At 45.4% G+C, this 14,000-nt stretch overlaps 1 protein-coding gene across 1 annotated transcript in view; it reads left to right on the forward strand.

Moving 5' to 3' along the window:
- Positions 1 to 501: 501 nt before the first annotated feature.
- Positions 502 to 14,000, forward strand: part of ABHD12 (abhydrolase domain containing 12, lysophospholipase) — a 57,379-nt gene continuing 43,880 nt past the window's right edge. The window contains exon 1 of the mRNA XM_054397359.1: positions 502 to 653. Coding sequence (XP_054253334.1) covers positions 502 to 653 — 152 coding nt within the window. The remainder of the gene's footprint in view (positions 654 to 14,000) is intronic.

Below are 14,000 nucleotides of genomic sequence, written 5' to 3' on the forward strand. Positions count from 1 at the left end.
TGGGTAACAATACTTCACCACAGGGTCCTGCATGCTCTGAGGCTCTGCCTTGCCTTGGGCTCCACATACCCATCGTGCCCTGGAAGCCCCAGGAGAGCCAATGCCTTGCTGTGCCCCTTTGCTCCCAAAGGGTCACCTACTCGCTCTACCACAGCTCCCAGGCCCAGGAGAGAGGGGCATGGAGGACCTGAGACTCAGCGCGCCCTACACCAACACTCCACTCACCGCCTCCCCTCGCCCGCGCCTCGAGGTCCCGCCAATAAAATGGCCGCCGGTGCTTTTGCCCGCAGTAAAGATGGCGCCGCGGCCCCTCTGAAGTGCTGGCAAGCGGCGACTTCGTCGCGATCCCGGCGGTCCGGAGGCGGGGATTGACGGGGGCGCCGGCGAGGCGAGGCGGGGTGCGGCGCAGAGCAGAGCGAGCGGCAGTTGTGAGCGGTGTCGCTGCTCCCTGCTGTTGCTCCTGCCTTCTCCGCCGCCCCGGGCTGCTGCCGCCGCCCCGGCATGAGGAAACGCAACGAGTCGGTCACGGTGGAGCATGAGCGCGCCGCCGCTGCCGCCGCGCCCGCGCCCCTCGACAAGGGCTGCAGCCTGAGGCACAGCCTGCGCCTGCCCGCCGCCTCCGCCGACTCGGGTATGAAGCGACCGCTAGGCAGGTGAGCAGCGTCGCGCCGGGGTTTGTTATCTCCCCGACTGGTGCCTGCAGAGCCCACCTACGGACACCCTCCGTTTCCCGCCACCCTCGAGGGGCCTGCGGCCGCAGCACCGTCCTTGGCCGCCCGAGCGGCGACCACTGGGAGCCCGCCGGCGAGCGGGGCCTCGGGCACCTCCTCAGAACTGTGGCAGCAGGGCAGGGTTTTGCAAGGAGAGGGAAAGGACCTTTCCTCCTCTGCCTTCTCCCCCTCCCCTCTATCCTTCCCCAGCATCGCAGGCAGTCTGCGGCTGAAGAGCCCCCGGGGGCAGCCAGGTACGTGGGCGCCGGGGATGTTCCCAGCCTCGGTGACACTTCCCTGGCCTTCGTGTGCCGGGCGGGTGAGCAAGTGCGGTCCCTTTGGACGTTTCGAGTTCCCGGTCCAAGTGGGTCCTGCAGACCCAGATCTTGCCGGAAAAGGCTGGAGGGGTTTGGTTTTTATGCCCGAGTGTTGTTTTCTCCGTATAGAATCATAGAATGGTAGGTGGAAAAAAAAATGTCTGGCACAATATCCTTTCTGTCACGGAGTGTATGTGGAGGAGCAGGGTCCTGCAGGTAGGATGTCCTTTTATCAGTTTCAAATTTTTTTGGAAGAGGCTGTCAAAAGTGATCTCTTTCTCGTAAATGAATCAAGTTGAGGTGTCTGTAGGAGAAGCTTCAACGTGTGGTTCCATCAAAAAATTTAGTCATGGATTTTTTGCTGCCTGTGTTAAATGTTTTGTACCTATTTGTGTGGGGGAAAATGTTGGTGTTCTTCCATAAAAACATAAAATCTGCAACAACAGAAGGTGCTTATGAGCTGGAACCTTCTTGTAGCAGGATTTAAGGGTGGCTGTAATATACAAGAGCAACTCACAGCTGGAGAGGGCTAGGGAAGAAAAGATTCACAGAATGGTTTGGGTTGGAAGGGACCTTAAAGATCATCTAGTTCCAACCCCCACCACCATGGACACCTTCCACTAGACCAGGTTGCTTAGCTCCTCATCCAAACTGGCCTTGAACACCTGCAGGGAGAGGAGGCCAAAAGATGCAACCTTTTACTTTCCTCTACACCGGTATGGTGCTTTTCCTTGACTCCATTTTGTAAGTGTGAAGAATAGTTAATGATCGAAATAGCTGCGTGGTTGCTGCTTGTCCCGAGTTGCTGGGCTTTGGGAATACAGCAGCCTGGTTAAAAAACCAAGCCAAAGAAACCCAAACAAACCAACCAACCAACCAAAAAAAAAAAAACACCCCAAAACGAACCACAAGTGAATTTCTAGAAAGTGAGCTCTTCCTCTGGTAAATTTTCTGAGAATTTTTCTGTTCTCTTAATCATGATAAACACTTGAAAAGAACTTTCGTTCACAATATGGATTTTTGTCATGTTCAAAGGCAGAGGCTTTAAAATGTTACTCTGTGTTTAATATGTATATACACATTGGGTAATAGATATTCAATTTTATGCCCTGGAGAGTAAACCTTTGGGATGTTGTCAGCTCTCTGTTCTTGTTGTGACAAGCTTTTGGTAATTGAAAATGGTGCTTGCGTTGATGTCTCCATTTCAATGACTCTGCAATAGATCAGACTCTGTTAGTGTTCTGCTTTCACACCATTTAAAATTTCACCATATTTATCCCATTTGCCTGACTGCACAGCTTCTGAAACCGGTGGTAATCGAATGAGGGCTTGTTAACTTCCTCAACATTATGAATGGCATTTAAGTGCTTTTTTCCTGAAGTGGAAACACTCCTTCCCTGAGAGCTTGTAGTGCAGGTTTTTGGCTTGGTCTGACAGGCGGATACTTTGTGGAAAGCAGATACAGCACAGCTATTAGATATGTAGTATTGTAAAGTTAGAATCAGGGAAAACGCATCCTGCCTGCGGAGAGTTTCCTTGTATCGTGATGAGCTCTTTGAAGTGAAATATGCCAGCAAGGTGGTTGTGGCTGTACCACATGTCATGGTAGGCTGTCATGGCAAAAGAGTCAACCAAAGCTTTGGTGGATTGGGAAAGCAGAGATGCTGTGAAGCCAGGGAGAGCCAATCCTGGATTTGGTGCAGGCTTGAATGGTATTCTGGAGAGCTTGTGACCAAGTCTAGAGACTATCGAGACCTCTCTGGATGCGTTCCTGTGTGACCTGCTTGAGGTGATCCTCCTTTGGCAGGAGGGTTGTACTCAATGATCTCTGGAGGTCCCTTCCAATCCTTACTATTCTATGATTTCTTTGTTTGTGCGTTTTAAGATGCTCAGAAGGCAAAATTTTCTCACTTTTCTCTGCACTGAGCCTTTGAAGCAGTGTTTCTTAAAACTCTTGGTGTTGTAGAAAGGCCTCATTTGTTTGGAACTCGCTTTCCCTTTTCTACATCTCAAGTAATTATTATATTTTTAAAGAGTCCTGAAGGTCATCCTGTGCAGTATTGCTGAAATTGTGTGTGTTTGTAACTGAGTAAAAGTGTGAAGTGGAACAGTGACTCACTTCTTATTCTGGTTGCTGTATGGTTGGTTGGTGGGTTTGGGTTGTTTTTTGGTGTTTTTTGGTGTTTGTTTTTTTTTTTTTTTTTTTTTTTTTTTTGGTTGGCTGGTTTTGTTTTTCACTTTTCTGCTGTCCTGGGTTGGGTTGTCAGCCTTTCTTACTGACTTGCAGTGGACCTCCTTTGACTTCCTCATGTTGCAAGCCATCAGACAGTGGCATGAATCATAGGATGGTCTGGGTTGGAAGGGACCTCCAAAGGTCTAGTTCAACCCTGTCTGCAGTAAGCAGGGATATCTTTAACTACATCAGGCTGCCCAGAGCCCTGTCGAGCCTCACCTGGAATATCTCCAGGGATGGGGCCTCAACTACCTCCCTGGCCAACCTGTTCCAGTGTTCCACCACCCTCATAGTAAAGAGCCTGTTCCTAACATCTGATCTATATCTGCTTTTTTCTAGTTTGAAGCCATTGTCCCTCATCCTGTCACTGCAGGCCTTTGTAAACAGTCTCTCTCCATCCTTCTTGTGGGCCCCCTTCAGGTACTGGAAGGTTCCTATTAGATCTCCCCGGAGCCTCCTCTTCTCCAGGCTGAACAACCCCAGCTCCCTCAGTCTGGCTTTGTAGCAGAAGTGCTCCAACCCCCAGATCATTTTCATGGCCCTTTTCTGGACCTTTTCTTTCAGGTCCATGTCCTTCCTATATTGAGACCTGGATGCAGTACTCCAGGTGAGGTCTCACCAGGGCAAAGTGGCAGAATCACCTGTCTGCCAATACCTTCTACTGATGTTTTTTACAGGATATCAAATACACTGTTAAAGTGTGAATCTCAGCATGCAGGAATGGGAAGTCCAGGTAGGAGTAGGTATGATGCCTAGGGATAAGGCTGTTGTCCAGAACCACCACCTTAGGTCAGGTCAACATCTTTCTAGCTCCATATGGCTTTGGCAGCAGACAGCAGTGGGTGTTTAAGGAAGAAGATAATGAGGAGAGTATGTACACAGTGGACCTTCCTTGTGGGATGTCCTGACAGCAGCCAGTTAGGGGGTCAACCAGCTGCAGTACAGCTGTCTTTGTGCTTTTGTATGCCAAGTCATGCTGTTATCACAGCATTCCTTTATACCACTGGATATAAAATTAGTATTTGCTCGTGGTGGTGTTTTCAGTGTGTTACACTGGTTTTACACCCCGGCTTGCAGAGATGGTAAGGAGGTGAAAACTCTACTGTGAGGTTGCTGGAATGGTGGAGGTGGCATAATATCTCAAACTGGGGATTTGTACCACAGTGAACTGTTCTTAGCAGCGTTGCTCATTGATAAATGAGTTAAATTCAGCACTTCTGGTAGCTGTGAATTCTGAGTTCAGGCAAGTGGAACTGTCTGCATTTCAGACTTCTGCTACTTAGTCTCTCTGTAGATGTGAGGAAACAGCACCAGTGCTTGCCTTCATAGAATCATAGAACAGCAGAGGTTGGAAGGGACCTCTGGAGATCAAGTCTAACCCCTCTGCCAAAGCAGGATCTCCTAGGGCAGATCACACAGGAACACATCCAGATGAGTCTTGAAAGTCTCCAGAGGAGACTCCACAACCTCTCTGGGCAGCCTGTTCCAGTGCTCTGTCACAGTGAAGAAATTTTTCCTCGTGTTGACTTGGACTTCCTGTGTTCCAGTTTGTATCCATTGCCCCTTGTCACAGGACACCACTGAGAAGAGACTAGCACCACCTTTTTGACACTTCAGTATGTGGATTTCCATCTTTTCTTTGTAAATGATACAACCCACTGGTTAGGGAAGCCAAGTCACCCCACAGGAGCTGTGTAGTTCTGCAGCCAAGATCCTGGGCAGGGGGCTGCAAAAGCAGTGATGTTTGTCATTGCAGCAGTGACCAGAGCTGTAGAGCAGCAGCAGGGCTTGTGTGTGCTTCTCCAGACAGGCTGTTTCTCTTAGAATCATAGAATCATTAAGGTTGGAAAAGACCCTCAAGGTCATCAAGTCCAGCTGTAACCCTACTACCATGACCACCAAACTGTATATCCTGGAGTGCCACATCCACAGGTTTCTTGAACGCCTCCAGGGATGGTGACTCCATTACCTCCCTGGGCAGCCTGTTCCAATGCCTGACCACTCTTGCAGGAAAGAAAATTTTCTTAATGTCCAATCTAAACCTCCCCTGGCACAGCTTAAGCCCATTTCCTCTTATCCTATCACTCTTCATATCCAGTTCCTCCACAAAGGCTAAATCATAGCATCCTAGCTGTAAATTTAAGTGATGCTTGCAGAACACAATATTGACTTAGCAGCAGCAGCAGCTTGTTCTTGCAGCAATATTTTTTGGAATGTTACTACCACTGTGTTTAACCTTCTGGTTTGGTTCAGTCATATCTTCACACCAGTGCTCATTCATCCAGGGGCTGAAACTCCTGAAGAGGTGGCTGTGCTTTTGAACTGCTCTGGTACAGAAAGTGTAACAGAACATCTCTGCTTTTATGTAACAGAGGTGGAGGTCTGATAAATAAGATTGATGTGGCTTTGTCTGGTGCATACTGGAGTTTGGTGTGGCTTTTCTTAAGTGGCTTAAGAACGGAAAGGAACAAATGTAGGAACAAATGTAGGTATTTCTGTTTTTCTTCCACAGGTAGCAGAAAAATACAATATGGTGTTTATCTAAGAGCTTTATCAGTAGCTGCTTTAGAAGTCTGTGAATGATTTGATTATTTTTTTTTTAATAATTGAGATATTTTGTCTGAAACTCTTTAATGCAATAATGCAGCACTAGGGCACCATGCAATGTTTGTTTTTCTCTGGTCTGTGTTTTGTTTTGCCTTTTTTTTTTATCTTGTGTGGATGGCCATTCCTCTAATATTTGTGTGTTAATATATTTTTCAGGTGATGATATTTAAGTGCTAGATGGTTAAGGTAGTGTTTTGGGTAGTTGCTCTGTGGTCAGTGATTCTGACGTTCTTAGGCAGCCTTAGATACAGAAATATCTCTATGTGGGCGCACAGGGAATAAAGAAAATTAAGTTAGTTTAGCACTGACATTTATAGGAAAGCAAATTCTCCCATCTCATTGCTGCTGAACCCTGATCCTGGTGGCAAACAGCCACATGTATGTTACCCTTCTCTCTGTGACCTTGACCTTATCTGTGCCTCATTCCAGTCTTTTGGGTAGTTGCTCTGACTTGTCTTTGTGGTCAGTGGTTCTGATGTTCTGAGGCAATGCATTTGAACAGCCTTAGATACAAAAAGTCTCTATGTGGGCACACAGGGAATAAAGAAAATGAAGGGAGTTTAACAGTGACATGGATGGGAAAGCAAATTTTCCCATCTCATTGCTGCTGATCCTCGGTCTTGGTGCCAGTCACATGTGTATTACCTTTCTCTTCTGTGACCTAGACCTTACCTGTGCCTCATCCCAATTAATAGTCAGACTACAGACCCAAAGTATGAATTTTACCATTCCCTGTTCTCCTACAAACACTTGTTTGCTGTGAACAGTAAAATCTGGTTTTGTTTCTCTCTCCGTGCTGTGAGGCTGCAAATCCCACATGTGCAAGCTGTGTGTCTTGATTACAAGTATTTCTTTGTTGCTGGAGAGCTATAGCATGGTAGAATTGTTTCAGTTGGAAAAGACCTCTAAGGTCATCGAGTCTAGCCTGGCCATTTAACCATGTCCTGAAGCCTGCTGCTCCTCAGGCTGTCACCTTAGTTATCTCAGCTATTTTTTGCTCCTAGGACTTTCTATTCCTCAGTCCCTGCAAGGTATGTTTTTGGCAGCCCTCCTCTGGCTGTCCAGCTTGCATATCCCACAAGCTAAATCTCTTTTTTTGTGTCTGAATACATTACAGTTGGATATAAATTCAGTTACACCAGGGTCGCCTTCTTGTTTGTTGTGTGCAGCTTTCTCAGTTAGTGCTTCCTCTTGAATCACAGGGTCACAGAAGATTGCTTTTATGGTTCACTTTCCCAGGTGTTTTACAAAACTACAGTGAAATGCAGAAGCCAAGAGGCTGCAGCAGTCTGCTGTTATCTTTCCTTCTGGTGCAGCTGAATTTTACTGGACAGCTGAGTGTGCCAACGTGTCAAATGCAATGTGTGGTGGCCTCTGGTGACATCCTGCCCCAGCAGCTGAAGTGCTCCATGCCTTCCTGTGTTTCTTTGGATTTCAGCAGCTGTATCTTTCCTCTGACAGAAAACTTGAGAACTTGGTCATCATTTGGTCTTCCCACCCACCTTGTATCTCTAGGTTCTAGCCTCCTTCGTCCTCTTTTTACTCTGTCTAGAAGCATTTGCACAGTCTTTTATTGTGGCACATTTGATGAATATTCCAGTCTGGTCATTGTAGCAGAGATGAAAGCTTGTGTGAGAACAATTAAAAAACTTGTCATGTCACAGGGCTGGAACGTCTTTGCTGTGAGGACAGGCTGAGGGAGCTGGGGTGGTTCAGCCTGGACAAGAGAAGGCTCTGGGGAGACCTAATAGTGACCTTCCAGTACCTGAAGGGGGCCTACAAGAAGGATGGAGAGAGACTGTTTACAAAGGCCTGCAGTGATAGGATGAGGAGCAATGGCTTCAAACTAGAGAAGAGCAGATTTAGATTGGATGTTAGGAGCAAGCTCTTTACTATGAGGGTGGTGGAACACTGGAACAGGTTGGCCAGGGAGGTGGTTGAGGCCCCATCCCTGGAGATATTCCAGGTGAGGCTCGACAGGGCTCTGAACAACCTGATCTAGTGGAGGATGTCCCTGTTCACTGCAGGGGGGTAGGACTGGATGACCTTTGGAGGTCCCTTCCAACCCAGACCATTCTATGACTCTGTCACCATCCCTGGAGGCTTTTGAAAGACACAGACATGGTGCTAAGAGACATGATTTAGCACCAGACTTGGGAGAGGTAGAAAATAGTTTGACTTCATGATCTTGAAGGTCTTTTCCAACCAAAACAGTTCTATGATCAGGCTCTTCCTTAAGATTCCTTCCCCTCCCACCTTCCCTAAATGAGTTTTGTGCTCTTGTCTTTCTTAATTGCTGTCTTCAGGTTAAACCAGTTAGTTTCTCTTCATGGATGAAAGATGCTGCCTGTGTAGAGGCCTTTCACCAGCATGTAGCTTTTTCACCAGTTTCACCTTCTCACTGGGTTGCTGTTTCAGCTGTTCTTGAGCGAAGTTCAGGAAGGAGTTGTGAAAAGGTTTCCAGTGACTTCCTTGTGCTTTCTTCCATAGTAAGCAGAGGTGTAATCAGAGTTCTTCATTTGTGTTAAATGTGTGAAAGCAGCTTGCTCTGTGTGAGGATTTTTTTTTTTTGTAGTTTGGATTTTTTTTTTTTTTTGTTACAACTCTCTTGAAGAGGATGCACAGTTATATTTTGACCAGATCTGTCAAAAAATAGGGTTGTGTAATTATTTCCACACTTGTCTGACTCTCTCTTTTATCAATGGGAACTCAGTGGCTGTGTCTAAATTCTAATTTGTCTCATGCACTGTCAGCCATTTTGGCAGCTTAGCACGAAGTGGGTGCCTCTGAATTGCTTCCAGGTTTGGGGCTTTGGGTGTTCAGCCTTCAAATCATCTTCCCCATTTGCTCAGCCTTGACATCTATTACCATTTTCTTTCCTTATGCTCATCTCCTCCCCCTTCTTTCCTAATTTTGTTCAGCTTTTCCATCCATTATAAATCTCTTTCCTTGTGCTCATCTCTTCCCTTCCTCTTTCTGAATTCATTCAGCAAAAATAGCAAGATTCCTTGCAGTGTGAGGAGTTTTTAGCTTCAGTACTGTGGAGGTTTTAGTCTGGGATTTACTTTTTTAAGGATTTACTAATTTGTGAGGTTTTGATGTGTAGCTAACAGTTCTAAGCCTTTATGATAAGCCTGGTTTTTTTTCTGTCTTCCTTTCCTACCACGTTTATCACTGACTTTGTTTTGCTGTTGGGTTTTTTTTTTGGGGGGGGGGGGCAGTGTTAAAAACGTGGCATTGTTTATTCTCTCAGGCATCTCTTGACTCCTGATATCCTCCTGCAGGCTTATCTGATCTATTTTTTTCCCCTCTGAAAGCTTTGTAATAGAGCACAGCATGTTTCTGCTGCATCCGCTCTGTGATATTTATCCTACACTCTCATAGTCTCTGCGCAGTTTTCTCAAGTCCCCATGTTTCTTGTGGAGAACTCTACTCGTGCAGGCTTGCTTCAAACTGAAGACAGTTTGTCTTCTAGTTATGACTGAGTTTTGTGTTGGTCTCCTTGAACTCCTTCTTTCCCTATAGTGTCATACTTCTGACATCATGTGTGTGCCCCTGGGTTCAGCTGCTCTACTTTGATGGCATATGCTTGTATTAATAATTACTATAGTCTTATTAATAGCTACTGCTTTGTAATTCCTATAAAGGTCTTTTCTATTCAGGAGCTGTATGAATTGCAGACTCTTGCTTGTTTCATTATACCTACACTTCCCAACATATGAATGGTTCTGGGTAGCTCCTGGAACCAAGAGGACTTTCTAGTCACCTTTGTAGTGGGATGTCTGTGGTGACCAAGGTAGTCTCAGTGTTGTTGCAAGTTTTTCACAGAATGGTCTGGGTTGGAAGAGACCTCCCAAGGTCATCTAGTCCAACCCCCTTTGCAGTCAGCAGGGGCATCCTCAACTACATCAGGTTGCCCAGAGCCCTGTCAAGCCTCACTTTGAATATCTCCAGGGATGGGGCCTCAGCTCCTTCCTTGGGCAACCTATTCCAATGTTCCACCACCCTCATGGTGCAGAACTTGTTCCTATTATCCAATCTAAATCTCCTCCTCTCTAGTTTGAAGCTATTGCCCCTCATCTTATCTCTGCAGACCTTTGTAAACAGTCTCTCTCCATCCTTCTTGCAGGCCCCCTTCAGGTGCTGGAAGGTCATTATTAGGTCTCATTTCTTCTCAACTGGCCACTAGCAGTTTATTTGGACATACCAGTGTAACCATGGGCTGGGTTCTTGGCCAGTGATGCTGAGGGTGGCTAGCTAAGCTGAGGATGGCTAGCTAAGCTGAGTTTCTAATATCACCACAAGTCTTGGGTTCCCCTCTGCACTTTTCCCTCTAGATAGTCGTTTTCCTCAGACATACCCATGTCTGTTTCCAGGCTGTTTTGACTGCTGCAGTGGATCAATGGTCTACTTATGACAAGCTCTTTTTTTTTCCGGATGACTTGCTTTCATGCTGTAAATGGCATGTAGTTCCTGAGCCAGGAGTCTGGTTCTCTGCAGATTCAGTCTCAGGTCACCACAGTGAGTCTGTAAGTTTTCTCCAGTATGTACCATCTATGTGGGTTTTTTCTGGTGAAAACAACATTTCTGGTGTTTTCATTAGAAGTGATGATGGTGATGATAGCTTCATTTTCTTCCCAGAATCTGCTGCTGCAGGACATGCAAGAGCCCCTTTATAGCCAAGCAGGACTTGTGCTGTAGATGAAGAGTTCTACTTGCTGAGATTAGTTTGCATTGAAAAGTACCATGATGACCTCTTAGGAGGTTGCAACTAAGTTACTTTATCCTTCCAGGCCTGAAGAACTGCTCGGGTTATTTTGATACTCATACCACCATGTGAAATTAGTCAATAGGCTTCTACAGTCGTTCTCCCCTGCATACCCCTGGGTTTTGGAAGCTCAGTGGATAGCTGCTCTGTTGGTGGTGGTGTTATCAACTGCACTCTCATGTTGTTGGTGTTAGTGGACAGCTTCTGTTGTCTACCCAATGGGATTGGTTAGAACTTATTATTTTCCTTTTTACACCCAATAAAGATTTATTTACATTATACCACTTTCTGTTCAAGATCTGTGAAAAATGTTCAAGGCACAGCCTGAAACTACCACACACAGAGTGAGTGATTGTGAGCAAGGGAGATTCACTAAGGGTGTAGAGTGAGGGCACTATCTTAATGTAGCTGTGACTGAACCAGTACCACAAGAAGATTAAAAGAGGAAATACTCTAGTGTGTTGAAAGGGTAACAGGAAACCTAAGGGACATTTAAAGTTATTAGCCTGAGGTAGAGTCTGTGCGATTTTATTGGTAAGAGTTGATTTGCACTTCGATATGGAAGAAGGTTTAGCAGATAAATATATAGGATCATATATAGAATTGTTTGGGTTGGAAAACACCACTATCATTGAGTCCACAAGTTTCTTGAACACCTAAAATGAAAATAGATCTTCCCTGTGCAAGGGTCTCACAGATTTATCAAGATTGCAGCCTGCTTGCTGAAAGCATCAGTGGTAGAACTATTTCCCCAGCGTACTTTGTACTGTAGTTTATTTTATTGAAGGGGCTTGCATTGCTAATGGAGGGTGTGTTATCTGTATTGAAAACTGGCACAGAGGAGGGAGGAACAAGTGGGGAGTTCCCTTGGGATTGATGCTTGAGCTCAAAGATGCATAATTTTGTATATCAGCTATCCCGAGGATGAGACAATTACTGCTGATAAAACCCTGAGAAGGAGAGGGTTGATAAGGGCTGATGAATAGTGCAGTCAGCAGGCTGGGCTAGTTGATGAAACAGTGGAAAGGTCACCAGAACACAGGTTAGATGTAACTGGCAGGGCTGAGGGGGAGAATGTAGAGGCTGGAACAAGGTTGTTGTAGGTAATCACCTCTGTGAGCTGTCCTTTCACACAGGCCTGGCAGGGGCATTGCCTGCAACCCAGGCTTTGCACTTTTGCTTTGCTGGCACACACCTCTTTCTCAAAGCCATAAATGTTGGTAAACAGTGCAACACTGAGCTTCAGGAATCTGACTCTTCCTTCTTGAGGGCAATTTCAACTTGCACGCAGAGCCTCCTAATTTCAGTCTCTGTTAAATGCCTTGGTGGTTTAAAGTAAGGCTGTTGAACTAAGAGAGAAGAGGATGTCTGTGTTTACTTTCCGAACCAAAGCGTTTGTTTAATCCACTCTTATTTCAACATTGTAGCTCTAAGTAGTAGAGCAGCAACAGAGATTGTTAGACAAGAAAATTAACTTTAAAACACAAACACTTGAAAATATTTGAGGTAAGTCCGACAGCTGCCCTCGCCTTGATGGGAACAGTCTTATCAAACCACAGGAAGAGAACTTAAATGGAAAGAAGGGCATGAAAACCTCAAGTGCTGAAGTTGTCTTCTGAATCTAGCAAACAGCTGGAACAAAACCTTTCAGGGGAGGGCATGTAGGATCGAGTAGTACAAGTACTTCAGTCTTTGTTTTAAAATAAATTTTTAAAATAAAAATCCTCCCCCTGGATAGTCTTGGCCAGTTTCACTTCTTTTTCCCCCCTCCCTTTCTTTTTCCTCTTTGTAACTGCTATTGCTGTATGGATGCTGAAGTGTTTTAAGTGTGGATAACAGAATCTAGAATTGCTTTCTTAACATCTTAAGATCAGAGTTTTTTCTCTTATATGGAATCATGGAATTATTTTGGTTGGAAAAGACCTTTAAGAAGAAGTCCAACCATTCTCTAACTCTGCCAAGTCTGGTGGTAAACCATGTCTGTCAGCATCACATCTCTGCAACTTTGAAAATCCTCCAGGGATGGGGATTCAGCCACCTCCAGAGAGGTGTTTAAAACAGGTGATGCTTGAGAAGAGGTAACACTGTCCATTGGTCACCTTATTTATGTTTTCAGTAGGGCTGACACGAAAGCAAGAGCTGGTGTTCCTTCTCAGCCTCTGAAAAAAGAACTTAAGGGTAGGCCAAAATCTGGGCCTCACCTTTCACTTGATTCTTTTACATTAGATACAAGATAAAGAAGGGTAGCCCACATTTGTAGAAGTTTTTAGACTTTCTTTTTGTATCTCATCCAAGTCTGGGCTTCTGCCCATTTTCTTTTGTGCATACAGCTGAAAACAACTTGCTGGGAGAGCTGTCTACCAACTCCAAGGTCATGAGAGGAGAACTGCCTTGACATCATGGGGTCAGGCTTACCTTTTGTACCTTGGCATTCTTGTTCTGCTGAGTTCACAGTGCTGGGAAGAGGAAGGAAAGCCTGGGTCTTTCATGCTTCAACCTTTCAGTGCTTTCAATGCTTCAGCCTTCTTAGGTTGAAGTTTGGACTCGATGATCTTAAAGGTCTCTTCCAAACAAAACAATTCTCTAATTATTAGTTCTTTTCTTTATCTCTGCTGCTATTCTAGATGTGAATGGTTGGGTTAAAATCACACTTGTGCCCACTTAAAATGCAGGGCAATTCTTCTTGCAAAAGAGATTGGTGTTGAATGATAAGTGAAATGAGGTTGTGTGGAGCCTCATCTCTCCTGTTAATAAAGGTGTGCAGAATAAAGGACTTTGTGACACAACTGGGAAAAAAACTTCTTGGAAGAGTACTTTTCAGTGGGATATATGGAAGCTCAGAGCAGAGAAACAGTAAATGCATTTACCTTGTCTAGAGGCTGATTTACCTTCCCTTGGCAGTGAAGCTTCCCCTGGGGTGACTTTTCTGAGACAGAGAAGCCCACACAAGTAGAGATGATGTAACTGGAGCTCCAAGAGTCAGGGCTTCCAGGCTGCAGCATCCTTGCTTGCAGAGGAAAACGTGTGCAAGGTGTAGATTTTTAGACTTCCCAGGAAGGGAAGCCTGGCCCTGTTTTCTCCCCTAAAACAGCCCTAACTTACTTTCTATAAAGCTTTGACTGGTTTCAGAGCAGCTTTAGGAAGCAGGAGTAAAGCTGACAGTGTCAGTTTTATACTGCTGAATATGAAAACTGTGAATTGGACACAATCATTGGGAAGATCCCATTCTCTTGTTCTTGCAAATTCAGCAGAAATGCAGCAGAAATGCAGTGAATAACCTTTTCTGTCAGCTCCTGATAGCTTTGTGCTGTCTCTGGCGAAGCACTCTTTTCCCCTTTTGACTACCTGAGCAGGGACCACTTTTC

Source organism: Indicator indicator, chromosome 2, assembly GCF_027791375.1.
Source record: "Indicator indicator isolate 239-I01 chromosome 2, UM_Iind_1.1, whole genome shotgun sequence".
NCBI classification, from domain to species: domain Eukaryota; kingdom Metazoa; phylum Chordata; class Aves; order Piciformes; family Indicatoridae; genus Indicator; species Indicator indicator.